This window comes from Entelurus aequoreus, linkage group LG02 (assembly GCF_033978785.1).
Source record: "Entelurus aequoreus isolate RoL-2023_Sb linkage group LG02, RoL_Eaeq_v1.1, whole genome shotgun sequence".
Taxonomy (NCBI): Eukaryota; Metazoa; Chordata; class Actinopteri; order Syngnathiformes; family Syngnathidae; genus Entelurus; species Entelurus aequoreus.
In genome coordinates this window covers 71,186,090-71,201,032 of record NC_084732.1, presented here as the reverse complement: position 1 = coordinate 71,201,032, position 14,943 = coordinate 71,186,090, and the positions used below count along the sequence as shown (strand labels likewise).

Sequence of the window (14,943 nt, the reverse complement as noted above, 5' to 3'; positions counted from 1 at the left end):
CTGTCAACAACTTGTGATCTGATTGGCTATCGCAACTGTCTAATTCATCAAATTCATCCGGTCCGGCGAGTATCCAATCACAGGAGGCGTAAGGGTCACGTTCAGCGTGAGGCCATCTAGAAGGCCTTACTGACAACAACTAGTGATCTGATTGGCTATCGCAATTATCTATCAACTGTATGTTCCCGTTCACTTACAGTGCACGGTCTCCCGCATTGTTGATTCTTTTGCACCGGGCAGATTTGGTACAGCATGGCAACATAAACTAGCTGAATTCTGATTGGATAAAAACTTTAACCTAAAAACAACAGCACTGGAAGGAGCATAATATGACATGAAGAGAATATGGATACTTTTAGATATTTCGGGAAAGTCCATTTAAAAAAATACTTTTATCTTTAATTATGATCATGATTTCTGGTTATGTTAGGCCAGCAGAGACGGCCTTGCTGGCCCACCACTGTAATGTCAACATGCTAATGTTTTATGTTAGCATTTTAGTACATTTTGTACTTTTAAACCTAAATATCCTGGAATTTGTGTCCGTGGTCCGGATCATGTTTTTGTTATATTCTGTTAGTTTTGGACTCCCTTAGTTCCTGTTTTTGTGCACCCTTGTTTGCTTTTAGTTACCATGGGTGCTTATTGTTTCCACCTGTCTCTGATTGGTGCTCGGGACGCTCACCTGTTTCCCGCGCACTAATCAGAGGGACTATTTAATCCTGCCTTTGCCGGTCAGTCGACCTGGCTTCATTGTTTGCTTCAAGCTACTATTATGTGAGTATTGCCTGTCTCTAGTCCATGCTAAGTGTTAGCCCTAGCATCCACTGCGATCGGCACGTTTCTCCTCTGGCTTGTTTTCTGTTTCGGTACTTGTTCCGAGTTCTGAGAATAAATCATGTTCCTACCTGCACGTCCTGTCCGGAGTGGTCCGTCTGCATCCCGGGGGAACAAACCTTGCAGCAATGTAACGCACGTAACAGCCGCCACTTTGAAAGTATGCCTAAGTTTAACATAATAAGCTCAGAAACAGATTTATCCATCCTGAGGTACCACAGTACTTTGAATATCAGTCATCAAACATTTACCTACTTACCATTATCTACAAACAGACCAATTTTTCTTTGGTCTTAAATTCTATGTTGACAGAAGTGGTTGGCCATGTATATAGACTTCGACTTAAGTGGTCACTTTTTAAGTAAGGAGTTTATCGACAAACCGTACATGGGTTGTCGACATAAACGAGGCAGACTTACCGGTAAGCGTGTTGTTAACCGCTCAGTTATGGTTAGAGTGCCCGCCCTGAGATCGGTAGGTCGTGAGTTCAAACCCCGGCCGAGTCATACCAAAGACTATAAAAATGGGACCCATTACCTCCCTGCTCGGCACTCAGCATCAAGGGTTGGAATTGGGGGTTAAATCACCAAAAATTATTCCCAGGCGCGACCGCCGCTGCTGCTCACTGCTCCCCTCACCTCCCAGGCGGTGAACAAGGGGATGGGTCAAATGCAGTGTGTGAAAATCATTGGTACTTTAACTTTAACTTAACTGAATTTACTGAAAGTAACAGAATGACTTCAGCCAACCAGCAATCGTTTCATTTGATACAAATGCTTTATTGTGTGTAAGGAGTACTTTGAAATAATGATCATGAGAGCATAAACCAGCGTTTATATTTGCAAAATGACACTGAGAAACTCTGTAATGCATATATAAAGAATGAAAAGTGCATATTCTTCTTCCTTGTTTGTCTTGTCCACATTACTACACTATACATAAATAGCTGCATTGTAAAATGACTCAAGTATTTACATGTATAATATATGTTATAAAATATATATCAACTTTATATTAAATCTTGGTAGATGGCAAATATTGTGTGTGTGCTATCTGTGGGTGTTCAGGAGCACCTCCAGCCAGCACGGGCAGGAAGTGATGAACTGTCTGGAGTAGCAGGGGCCCCATCCTTTCGCAAAGCTAATACGAACACTGTGGGGGTCCCAGGGCCCCTCCTGGCTTTCAGGCTCGATGCCGTGCTGGGCCATCCAGCTGGAGCTCTCATAGTCGAACACCTTAAGGGAAAATCCCGGCATCACCCGCTTGACGCTCAGCCCCCCGGAGCTGAGGAGGTCCAGAGTTGGCGAGTGGACGAACACCGGGTGCTGGCTGCGGTTGTACACCCACACTCCGTCCGGCTCCCGGCTCAGCACGATGCCGTAGCCGATTTTACTGCGGGTCGCTCGTACGCCGCCGCCGCCGCCACCGTTCCCTCCCTGTCCGGGGTAGGTGGGAAGTACTGGCGTGTCGTGGTCGTCACGGCGACAGTGGTTGACGTTGGCGCGGAGCTGGCTGAGGCAGAGGCCCGTGCCTTGAGGTAGGTCGTAGAAAACGCTGAGCGAGGGCTCGTGGGCGGGATAAAGGCGGCCCACGCGTGTGCGCTGCTCCCAGTAGGCCACGCTGCACCAGTGGGAGCGATGGCCGCAGGATGACGAGGAGCCCAGGGAGGTACCGGTCTCTGCGGGGGGGGGGAGGGGAGAGAAGAAAAAGGATGGTGAGTTCAAATGTTATTTATTGTCAGGCCAAAAGAAAAGAGAATACCGTAATTTTCGGACTATAAGCCGCACCTGACTATAAGCCGCACCAGCTAAATTTAGGGGAAAATACAGATTGCTCCATATATAAGCCGCACCCGACTATAAGCCGCAGGGTTTTGATGTGTAATTACCGTAGTATATAGGGGTTCCTGCTACCACGGAGGGGATTGTCGGGACAGAGATGACTGTTTGGGAACGCAAAGCGTCCCATTTATCAACAATAAATCTTTCAATCATTCAATCAAAATTTCACATCTTTGACATGGCGAACAGCATTCGTGCAGAGTACAAATAATACAACGGTGCAAAGTAATACAAAGTGCTCGCCTGTACGTTATCAAAATAACCAGCCTACCGGTATATGAAAAGTCAGTCTTTAATCATTGTGTCATCGTCTTCCTCCTGCGTACTAAAACCACCGAAATCCTCTTCGTCGGTGTCGGAGAAGAACAGGCCGTAAATAAGCCGCACCCTTGTATAAGCCGCAGGGACCAGAACGAGGGGAAAAAGTAGCGGCTTATAGTCCGGAAATTACGGTAATTCTGTCATGACAGCTTGAGTGTTGTATCGTTTCCTTTCCAGCACTCTTATTTTCCCTTCCGCTTCTTGTGTGTCCCCCTAATCTCCCTCACCTGTCCCTGATTGGCAATCTGGACACACCTGTTTCTGTTTGCCAATCGGGATACTTTACACTCTGTATACGTTTTACAGTGCAGCACTTCACTTTTTACACATGTTGTTGTATTCCAAAATAGAAACGGATATTTTTTGTCCTCAAAATTCTACAGACAATACCCCATAATGACAATTATGATGGCTTTTTTGCCGATATCCGATATTCCGATATTGTCCAACTCTTAATTACCGATACCGATATCAACCGATACCGATATATACAGTTGTGGTATTAACACATTATTATGCCTCATTTTGTTGCGATGCCCCGCTGGATGCATTAAACAATGTATCAAGGTTTTCCAAAATAAGAGAACAACTTCAACTCAAGTTATGGAAAAAAATGCCAACATGGCACTGCCATATTTATTATTGAAGTCACAAAGTGCATTATTTTTTTTAACATGCCTCAAAACGGCAGCTTGGAATTTGGGACATGCTCTCCCTGTGAGAGCATGAGGAGGTTGAGGTGGGCGGTTGCAGGGGGTGTATATTGTAGCGTCCCGGAAGAGTTAGTGCTGCAAGGGATTCTGGGTATTTGTTCTGTTGTGTTTATGTTGTGTTACGGTGCGGATGTTCTCCCGAAATGTGTTTGTCATTCTTGTTTGGTGTGAGTTCACAGTGTGGCGCATATTTGTAACAGTGTTAAAGTTGTTTATACGGCCACCCTCAGTGTGACCTGTATGGCTGTTGACCAAGTATGCATTGCATTCACTTGTGTGTGTGAAAAGCCGTAGATATTATGTGAATGGACCGGCACGCAAAGGCAGTGCCTTTAAGGTTTATTGGCGCTCTGTACTTCTCCCTACGTCTGTGTACCACTCCGTACTGCGGCATTTTAAAAAGTCATAAATTTTACTTTTTGAAACCGATACCGATAATTTTCGATATTACATTTTAGAGCATTTATCGGCCAATAATACTAATAATAATAAAGCGGCCATTTCTGTAAAAAAAAAAAGCCAGTCAGATAGGCGGCCTCTACCGTGTATCGCCATTTTCTATGTTGTCAAGCCTACTTTTCGAACATTTCCTTTTGTTTCAACAACACACGTGTGTTGAAAGAAGCGTGCAAAGCGGTCCACTTCCTCCGGGGGCATCCCTCAGCATCCCCCATCCTGAATTGCAGTGAAGGTGTAGCGCAGCAGAGACAAGAAGGGGTGGGAAGCATTCAGCTCTCTGTCAACCAAGTGCAGGCCGGTGAACCCTTGACCCCCCCCCCCCCCCCTCACGAGCCCTCATGCTATCAGCTCACATTAACTCCCACACTCAATGATGCCATTCTTTTTCTCCACGCACTGATTACTGATGCGGAGGATTTAAAGACCCACTGGCCCCGTTCTTGCAATGTCCCACCGGAGCACCCCCCTCCATGTCCGCTCCCTTCAATGAACAAAACGGGGGGATTATTATTTGGTTAGGTGTTCTATGGCCATTTTTGTTTTTGTGTGTGTATGCAAATACGTGATGAGACGGCAGTGCACATATGCACACACAAATTGTCCGTTCTGGTCCGAACAGTGTAACTATTGCACACACACACACACACACACACACACACACACACACACACACACACACACACACACACACACACACACACACACACACACACACACACACACACACACAAAATTGCACTTCACATTTGAGGCCCACGTGTATCATTACCGAATTCCAGGCTGGCAACTCCTGCGGTCTGGAGTTTTTACAGGTCTACAATCACACACACACACACACACACACACACACACACACACACACACACACACACACACACACACACACACACACACACACACACACACACACACACACACACACGCACACACACGCACACGCACACACACGCACACGCACACGCACACGCACACTTTTACGGGCCATGCTCTTCCCTGTAATAAAGTAACACAAACAGGTCTGGGGAAACACAGCGAGACTTTATGAGCTCAAGATTAAATCCATTCCCAAAGAAGACATCCAGAAAATGTAGTGGACTTTAAGGTGCTGCTTTTTTAACACTTGCAGTACAGGATTGGACAGGAAGACAACGTGTAAGGAGACTTGGTTAGAAACCAGACATGTGGCTCAAACCATTTGCTCCATAGACGTTTTTTTTAAAATCTGGTATGTAGAGTCAAGTCACAGGTTGGTTCAGGTCAAGGTCGTATTTTTCGGACTATAAGTCGCAGTTTTTTTCATAGTTTGGCCGGGGGTGTGACTTATACTCAGGAGCGACTTATGTGTGAAATTATTAACACATTACCGTAAAATATCAAATAATGTTATTTAGCTCATTCACGTAAGAGACTAGACATATAAGATTTCATTAGGATTCAGCGATTAGGAGTGACAGATTGTTTGGTAAACGTATAGCATGTTCTATATGTTATAGTTATTTGAATGACTCTTACCATAATATGTTACGTTACCATAACAGGCACGTTCTCAGTTGGTTATTTATGCGTCATATAACGTGCACTTATTCAGTCTGTTGTTCACTATTCTTTATTTATTTTAAATTGCCTTTCAAATGTCTATTCTTGGTGTTGGGTTTTATCAAATAAATTTCCCCCAAAAATGCGACTTATACTCCAGTGAGACTTATATACACTACCGTTCAAAAGTTTGGGGTCACCCAAACAATTTTGTGGAATAGCCTTCATTTCTAAGAACAAGAATAGACTGTCGAGTTTCAGATGAAAGTTCTCTTTTTCTGGCCATTTTGAGCGTTTAATTGACCCCACAAATGTGATGCTCCAGAAACTCAATCTACTCAAAGGAAGGTCAGTTTTGTAGCTTCTGTATCGAGCTAAACTGTTTTCAGATGTGTGAACATGATTGCACAAGGGTTTTCTAATCATCAATTAGCCTTCTGAGCCAATGAGCAAACACATTGTACCATTAGAACACTGGGGTGATAGTTGCTGGAAATGGGCCTCTATACACCTATGTAGATATTGCACCAAAAACCAGACATTTGCAGCTAGAATAGTCATTTACCACATTAGCAATGTATAGAGTGTATTTCTTTAAAGTTAAGACTAGTTTAAAGTTATCTTCATTGAAAAGTACAGTGCTTTTCCTTCAAAATCAAGGACATTTCAATGTGACCCCAAACTTTTGAACGGTAGTATATGTTTTTTTCCTTCTTTATTATGCATTTTCGGCCGGTGCGACTTATACTACGGAGCGACTTATACTCCGAAAAATACGGTACACTCAAAGATGCTGCTTTGTGTTCTTGTATTGGTTTCGAAACATAAAGACACCCAACATTAAAGTTAGAGTTAAAGTACCACACACTAGGTGTGGTGAAAATTACCCTCTGCATTTGACCCAGCCCCTTGTTCCACCCCCTGGGAGGTGAGGGGAGCAGTGAGCAGCTGCGGTGGCCGCGCTCGGGAATCATTTTGGTGATTTTAACCTCCAATTCCAACCCTTGATGCTGAGTGCCAAGCAGGGAGGTAATGGGTCCCATTTTTATAGTGTTTGGTATGACTTGGCCGGGGTTTGAACTCACGACCTACCGATCTCAGGGCGGACACTCTAACCATAACTGAGCAGTTAACAACACGCTTACCGGTAAGTCTGCCTCGTTTATGTCTACAACCCATCTACGGTTTGTCGATAAACTCCTTACCTTAAAAAGTGACCACTTAAGTCGAAGTCTATACACATGGCCAACCACTTCTGTCAACATAGAATTTAAGACCAACGGAAAATTGGTCTATTTACGTCGACAAGCTAATGTATGGCGGCCAACTCATCAAGTCGCGGTTCACCGTGTTTTAAAAACTAAACATTGCCCGCTTAAATTGACGTCTACATACATGGCTAACCACTTTTTTCAACATAGAATTTAAGACCAACAAGAAACTGGTCTGATTACGTTGACAAGCTAATGTATGTCGGCCAACTCATCAAGTCGCGGTTTACCGTGTTTTAAAAACTAAACATCACCCGCTTAAGTTGACGTCTACATACATGGCCAACCACTTTTGTCAACATGGAAGTTAAGACCAACAAGAAACTGGTTAAAAACTAAACATTGCCCGCTTAAATTGACGTCTACATACATGGCTAACCACTTTTGTCAACATAGAATTTAAGACCAACAAGAAACTGGTCTGATTACGTTGACAAGCTAATGTATGTCGGCCAACTCATCAAGTCGCGGTTCACCGTGTTTTAAAAACTAAACATCACCCGCTTAAGTTGACGTCTACATACATGGCCAACCACTTTTGTCAACATGGAAGTTAAGACCAACAAGAAACTGGTTAAAAACTAAACATCGCCCGCTTAAGTTGACGTCTACATACATGGCCAACCATTTTTGTCAACATAGAATTTAAGACCAGCAAGAAACTGGTCTGTTTACGTCGACAAGTTAATGTATGTCGGCCAACTCATCAAGTCGCGGTTCACCGTGTTTTAAAAACTAAACATCACCCGCTTAAGTTGACGTCTACATACGTGGCCAACCACTTTTGTCAACATAGAATTTAAGACCAACGAGAAACGTGTCTGTTTACGTTGACAAGCTAATTTATGTCGGCCAACTCATTAAGTCGCAGTTCGCCGTGTTTTTAAAACTAAACATCGCCCGCTTAAGTTGACGTCTACATTAAGGGTGTAACGGTACGTATATTTGTATTGAACCGTTTCGGTACGGGGGGTTCGGTTCGAAACGGAGGTGCACCGAACGAGTTTCTACACGGACATATTAAGTAGCGCACCGCACGTTGTGTAAACAATGCACACTGAGGCACAACACACGGCATGCTAGCAACGACCGGGCTACTACAACATGCAAAAGCCAGAGCTGGAAGACCCTCCTGCCTCGTTAAGATCTCCCGTTTGGGAAAATTTCGGCTTTGCGGTGCGATACAACAATGGATAACATCGCTTCAAAGAAGAGAAAGACGAGCGTCGTGCAAACACCGCATTCAAGCAGCCTCTCCTCGGCGAGTCAGGCAGGGTTAAAGCAATAACAAATGTTTTTATAGCAGCAGATTTAAGCCCATATTGCATTAAAAACTAGATTTTGACCCACTTCTATGGTGGAAGAACAATGAGCCCATATATCTTCTTACTGCCAAGTTAGCCAGGCACTACCTCGCCACACCTGCTACCTCCGTGCCCAGCGAAAGGGTATTTTCCACAGCTGGAGACATTTTAACTGCAAGCATGTCTGCTCTTTCTGAAGACAATGTGGATAAACTGATTTTTCTGGCAAAAAACATGAAAATTGAGTGAAAGTCAGCAGGGTTAAAGGCTGGGGGGGGGGGGGGTTGGGGAAAGTTAATCTGAGGCTGAGTTGACTTGAAACTGTTTAATGTTGCACTTTTTGTATGTAGAAGAAAAGTTTTGTAATTGTATTTAATCTGAGCAACAACTTGAAGCAGTTTAATGTTGCACTTTATATGTGGAAATGTTGCACTTTATATAATAGGTTTTGTTAAGAAACCAATTCTGAGCCTTATCTTATTTAGATTTTATTGTATATATGTTGACTGCATTAACAATGGACCCTGTGTGTATATGTATGTTATTGTTATGCTTAGCATTCATGACTGCCTGCTGTTGCACTGATCAGCCTAGTGGTGGCTCACATCCATCACACACAGAGCTATTTTAAAGCAATGTTAAAAGGATAAAATTTTGGTAAATAAATAACCAGAAAATGTATATTTTGTTGTTTTCTTACTGTACCGAAAATGAACCGAACCGTGACCTCTAAACCGAGGTACGTACCGAACCGAAATTTTTGTGTACCGTTACACCAGGGGTGTCCAAAGTGCAGCCCGGGGGACATTTGCGGCCCGCGGGTCATTTTTTAGCAGCCCCACGGCACATTTTAAAAATACGGTTGAAAAAAATTAAAAACATAAAAAGTGATATAAAAGAGCAAACAGGTGAAATGTAAGAAAGTGTTGCAATGTTTACTCTAATAACACAAAGCTGCCATGCAGGCTGTTTCTTTCTTTAAAGAATAATAGTGAATCAAAATCAATGTCATTATGAATTATTGACCTATTCAAGGCTCCAATTACATCACATTAAATATTCCACTTTGAAATATTTTTTGGGGCAAATGTTGCATATTTTGTGTTTGCCATGTAAAAAACTGAGCTGTTTTTTTAAAGAAGGGCCTAAAATGAACAAACAAAAAAACATAAACAACAATAAAACTTATAATTGACGGATAGATCTGAAGTTGATCTCGAGACTATTGTGTTGAATGTAAACAGTAAAAAAAATGTATAATTTATTTTGTAACACATTAATAAGTAGGACCCTTTTGTATCCACAATAATTTTAGTGTGATTTGTTTTTAAGTGTCATTGCTCAAAAATAATAATGAATGGTGTTATTGACCTTTTTAAGGCTCCAATTATTATATAATCTCAAATATTCCACTTAAAAATTTTATTGGGTGAAAATATTGCATATTTTGTGTTTTTTCCATTAAAAAACACGGTTTTCTTTGACAAAAAGAGCACACAACTTAAATCTTTAAAAACGTTATATTGACAGATAGACCTAATGTTGATCTAGAGATTTAAAACTTGAATAATAATAAAAATAATAATACTGAATAATGACACATTTTTAATATTTTTTTCACCAAAACCCTTTGGGGTCCCCAGGATCAAGCCTGAGTGGAGGCCTAAATGTATATTTTTTATACATATTTTGTATTGGTTTTTAAAATAAATGGCCCCCGCTTGCTTTGATTTTTCAGTGTGCGGCCCTCAGTGGAAAAAGTTTGGACACCCCTGCGTTACACCCTTAGTCTACATACATGGCCAACCACTTTTGTCAACGAGAAACTTGTCTGTTTACGTTGACAAGCTAATTTATGGCGGCCAACTCATCAAGTCGCAGTTCACCGTGTTTTTAAAACTAAACATCACCCGCTTAAGTTGACCTCTACATACATGGCCAACCACTTTTGTCGACATTGTTGGTGTGATGAATTATGTCCAAAAAGCAACTGCTACAACATAAAATTTAAGACCAATGAAAATTTGGTTTGTTTATGTCGACTAGCCATTCCATGTGTGCCAACTCATCAAGTCTCGGTCCACTGTGTTTTTATTCCTAAACGTTGCCTGCTTAAGTCGACGTCTTAGACCACAGATGTCAAACGTACGGCCCGCGGGCAGAATCAGGCTCACGAACAGGTTTTATGCGGCCCGCGGGATGAGTTTGCTAAGTATAAATATGAGACGAAATTTTGGAATGAAAGAAACTGCTGTTCTAAATGTGTCCACTAGATGTCGCAATAGCAATTCTTTGTATCATTGTAGAAAGTTAAGTACAACTGATAGTCACACACACTAGGTGTGGTGAAATTATCCTCTGCATTTGACCCATCCCGTTTATGTCGACAACCCATTTATGTCAAGTTGTCAATCTACTCATCTAGTCCCGGTGTACTTGGTTCGTACTAGGGTTGTATGGTATACTGGTATTAGTATAGTACCGCGATACTAATGAATCATATTCGGTACAATACAGCCTCTGAAAAGTACCGGTCCGCCACCCCCTTGTGCCCCTGTCGTCGTCACGTCGTGTCATTGCTGGTTTACGAGCAGTCGAGCGTGTTCGGCAGTGCACAATCACGGAGTACTTACAAGCAGACACAGTGTGTAGACAGAAAAGAGAGAATGGACGCATTTTGGCTTAAAAACTTACAATAAAGGTGAAGTTATAACACTGAAACGCCCTCAGGAAGAGGTGCTTTAAGACATGGCTAGCTAGCTAGCGGCTAAAGACCAGCCACAGTCTGCAGTGTTTTAGCTACTTCTAAATCACTAATCCTGGTCTCCTGGCGACAAATAAAGTAAGTTTCTTACAAGTATCATCCCTGCAGGACGAGGAATAGCTAAACATGCTTCACTACAAACCGTAGGAGGATACGATAGCTAACCGCTAACAGTCTGAATGTAAACAAATGCCACGGGTGGATCTACACCTGACTTCCACTGTAATGATACCAAGTACAATAGCGTATCTAGTCGATACTACTATAATTACGTCAATATTTTTTATCGTCACAAAATCTTTTTTCCTTTTAAAAAAAATTCATATAATGTTTATAAACTCAGGAAATATGTCCCTGGACATGTAACGACTTGGTATCGGATCGATACCTAAATTTGTGGTATCATCTAAAACTAATGTTAAGTATCCAAACAACAGAAAAATAAATGATTATTACATTTGAACAAAGTGTAGATAGAACATGTTAAAAGAGAAAGTAACAAGATATTAACAGTAAATGAACAAGTGGATTAATAATACATTTTTACAGCTTGTCCCTCATAGTTTTGACAAAATAGAATGAAAAATGACACAATATGTTACTGCATACGTCAGCAGCTAAATTAGGAGTCTTTGTTTGCTTACTTACTACTGAAAGACAAGTTGTCTCGTATGTTCACTATTTTATTTAAGGACAAAGTTGTTTTTCGATTGCAATAAGAAACATATGTTTAATGTTCCCTAAGATTTTTTTGTTAATATAAAACCAATAAGGCCATTTTTTGTGGTCCCCCTTAATTAGAAAAGTACCGAAAAGTATCAAAATACATTTTGGTACCGGTACTAAAATATTGGTATCGGGACAACACTAATACGATTAACAAGTTGGTCGATTTTGACAGTTTGTCGTCATAAGCGGATTCCACTGCAATGAGCCATTTCTAACTGCTGCCTTGACGTACATATAACAGCATTCTAGTTTACATAATTTAGGATCTTGTGTGAAAAAAACACAGCATTGTGGTCTTTTCACACACAAATAAAAGATTTACCGTTTATCTTAGATCTTCAGATCTCGCGTAAACGTTGCCTAACATCATTTAACACACTGTCACTGCAAACACTAGCCTGTTGCCGAGATAAATAAATCAGCAAATAAATCCTGTAGGCCTTGAGCATGTGATGAGACGGCAACAGCTCACGCAACAATGAGCGCACGCTATCTCTTTCTCACCACTACAGTGTGTTTAGAAGAAGAGTCTTGACTTGCAGCCATCCAAAAGTATGTGGATCCCCAGTTAAGGTTGCAGTGGACGTGCTGGGAAACGCGAGATTGGTTGGTCTGATTGGTGACAAGTTTTGTATTTCCACGTATGTGAGAGTAATATCACTCGCCAGACAGATCATGTTTGTGTCGTTCTCTTCTAATCTCGGCATGTAATGACGTCAATAACCTCGGGGTAAACTAACGTTTCCCACTAAAGGATGCAGGAGGGGGGGGGAGTGGGTACGTTGATACATTTTCCATCCATCCATCCATTTTCTACCGCTTATTCCCTTCGGGGTCGCGGGGGGCGCTGGAGCCTATCTCAGCTACAATCGGGCGGAAGGCGGGGTACACCCTGGACAAGTCGCCACTTCATCACAGGGCCAACACAGATAGACAGACAACATTCATACTCAAAATGCTAAAACCAATCCAGTGTAGCTCAATATATGCTAAGCTAGCTGAACAAAAAAAATGTAAATGCAAATTAGTATAATGCAGTCCTACCTCAGGGTTCCGTGCAGAAGTACAGTGGAAAGTTGATTTACAAAACCCTCATTGTATGAACTTTTTGATTCACGAACCACAGACCTAGTTTTGGTGTATGAACCCTGTTTCAGTGTACGAACGTTTCATCTACCCATCAGCCCGTTCACATCCATTGTGAATGGGCCGATCGATCTCCAGTGCTCATTCTGTCAGCACAGCACAATTTTTTTATAAATTTTTTTATTTACAGTCAGACATGGTTCTGTATTTTATTATTGTTTATTTTGTTAATATCAGAGTCCGTTCTGCAAAATACAGCTTATGGACAGGGACCCACAATTAAAATATACATCATCATATAATATACAAAATACAATACATTTCAAAACCTACCCACCAAATACTCATTTACAATTTAATTTATAAATAAAGGAATCTTTAATACCACCAAATCAGTCTTAATACCCTATTTGAATTTGATTAAAAGGTTGCATCTTGAAGATCTGCTATAATCTCATCAAAACCGCACTAAAAGAACACCTCTAGGCAACTTCAACCCTAGACTAACACCCTCCCCCCTCCACATCCCACCTCCCCGGATTGTAAATAATCAAATGTATATACTTGTTCTTATGCTTTCTGAACTCACTATGTTCACTGCTCGCTGTACATATCCTACGAAGTCAGACCTACACTGTTTCAAAGTCCATTTCTCAGATGATGCAATTGTTGATGACTGAAATGCTGATATCTACCAAACTTACCCCCCCACCCCCCAACCCCCCGGATTGTAAATAATGTAAATAATTCAATGTATATACTCTGATGATTAACTTGTGTGAAGACTGTATTATGCTGGTAGTATATATTTGTACCATGAATTGATTAACGTGGACCCCGACTTAAACAAGTTGAAAACTTATTCGGGGGTTACCATTTAGTGGTCAATTGTACGGAATATGTACTGTACTGTGCAATCTACTAATAGAAGTTTCATTCATTCAATCAATCAAATACACACAGAGGTCAAGACCAAAATTATGCGACTAATGTGAATTCCTCAACCATAAAGGGCTGTGCTAAATATACTAAGCATAAAGTCGCAATAAATTTAGCTTAAAACGCTTTTTAAAAATGTTTAAAGAATGTGATTCTTTTATCGAGCTATCAATCTCATTCCAGATCATCGGGCCTCTACTAAAGCTTGTACACTAGATGACGGTTTTTCCCTCTTAGTAAAGTTTTACTTCTAGTGTTATATCTATGAGAAGTAGAATAGAATAGAATAGAATGGACTTTATTGTCATTATATTTGCATATAACGAGATTAAGGACTCCAGTTTAAGGTGCGGTAGTGGGAACAAATATGGGATAAAAATAAATTACACAAGAGGTAATAAAGATACAACTAAGAATTGAAATACACAGACTACTATCCAATAAAAACAATAAGCAATCCTGTACAATATACAAAACACTATACAAAATACTGTATAATATACAGAGCAAGACAAGAGTACCGGAGTAATAAATAACAATCAGTGTCAAAGGGGTAGGGTAGGATACTGTATAGGGGTGAATGATTTATTATAAGTTTATTATAAGTTAGAGTAGTGGTCACTGGAATGAGCTGGCAGAGTCTAGAATTTATTCCACATACTACGTCATACATAATACAAACACTGTGGAATCTGTTGGAATTCTGCTGTTAGCTACTGTGTTTTTTTTAGCCTTTTTACAATATTTTTCTACTTTTACTGGCTAAATATGAGTCCAAAGAAAGCAATTGACAAGCAATGTGTGGTTTGAAACCCTCAGGAAGAATCCACAGCGTTGTCAACACTGCTTCTTCCCCTCTCCCTCATTCGTACTCTGCACACCAATGAGATTGATCGACAAGGTAAGGTGGATGTTATCTTTTATTCCTAATCATTGTGGCAACTTGGCTATTAAAGTTAAGGAGTTTTATGTTTTTTTAAAATGTGAGTGCACCACAGAGCTAGTGACACTGTGTGTTGGCAGAGCTTGTAGGCTTGTTGTTGTTGTTTTGAATTGTTATTAAACAGAAAGTTGATCCATCACCCCCTAGTTACGTTTTTTTGATATATATAACGCTTTATATTGTGTTCAAAGTTGACAAAC

At 41.0% G+C, this 14,943-nt stretch overlaps 1 protein-coding gene across 1 annotated transcript in view; it reads right to left on the bottom strand.

Annotated features, from left to right (window-relative positions):
- Positions 1-1,626: 1,626 nt before the first annotated feature.
- The window catches only part of LOC133638799 (mothers against decapentaplegic homolog 6-like), a 54,807-nt gene continuing 41,490 nt past the window's right edge, over positions 1,627-14,943 (bottom strand). The window contains exon 4 of the mRNA XM_062031763.1: positions 1,627-2,515. Within this exon, the coding sequence (XP_061887747.1) occupies positions 1,887-2,515 (629 nt within the window). The 3' untranslated portion in view covers positions 1,627-1,886. The remainder of the gene's footprint in view (positions 2,516-14,943) is intronic.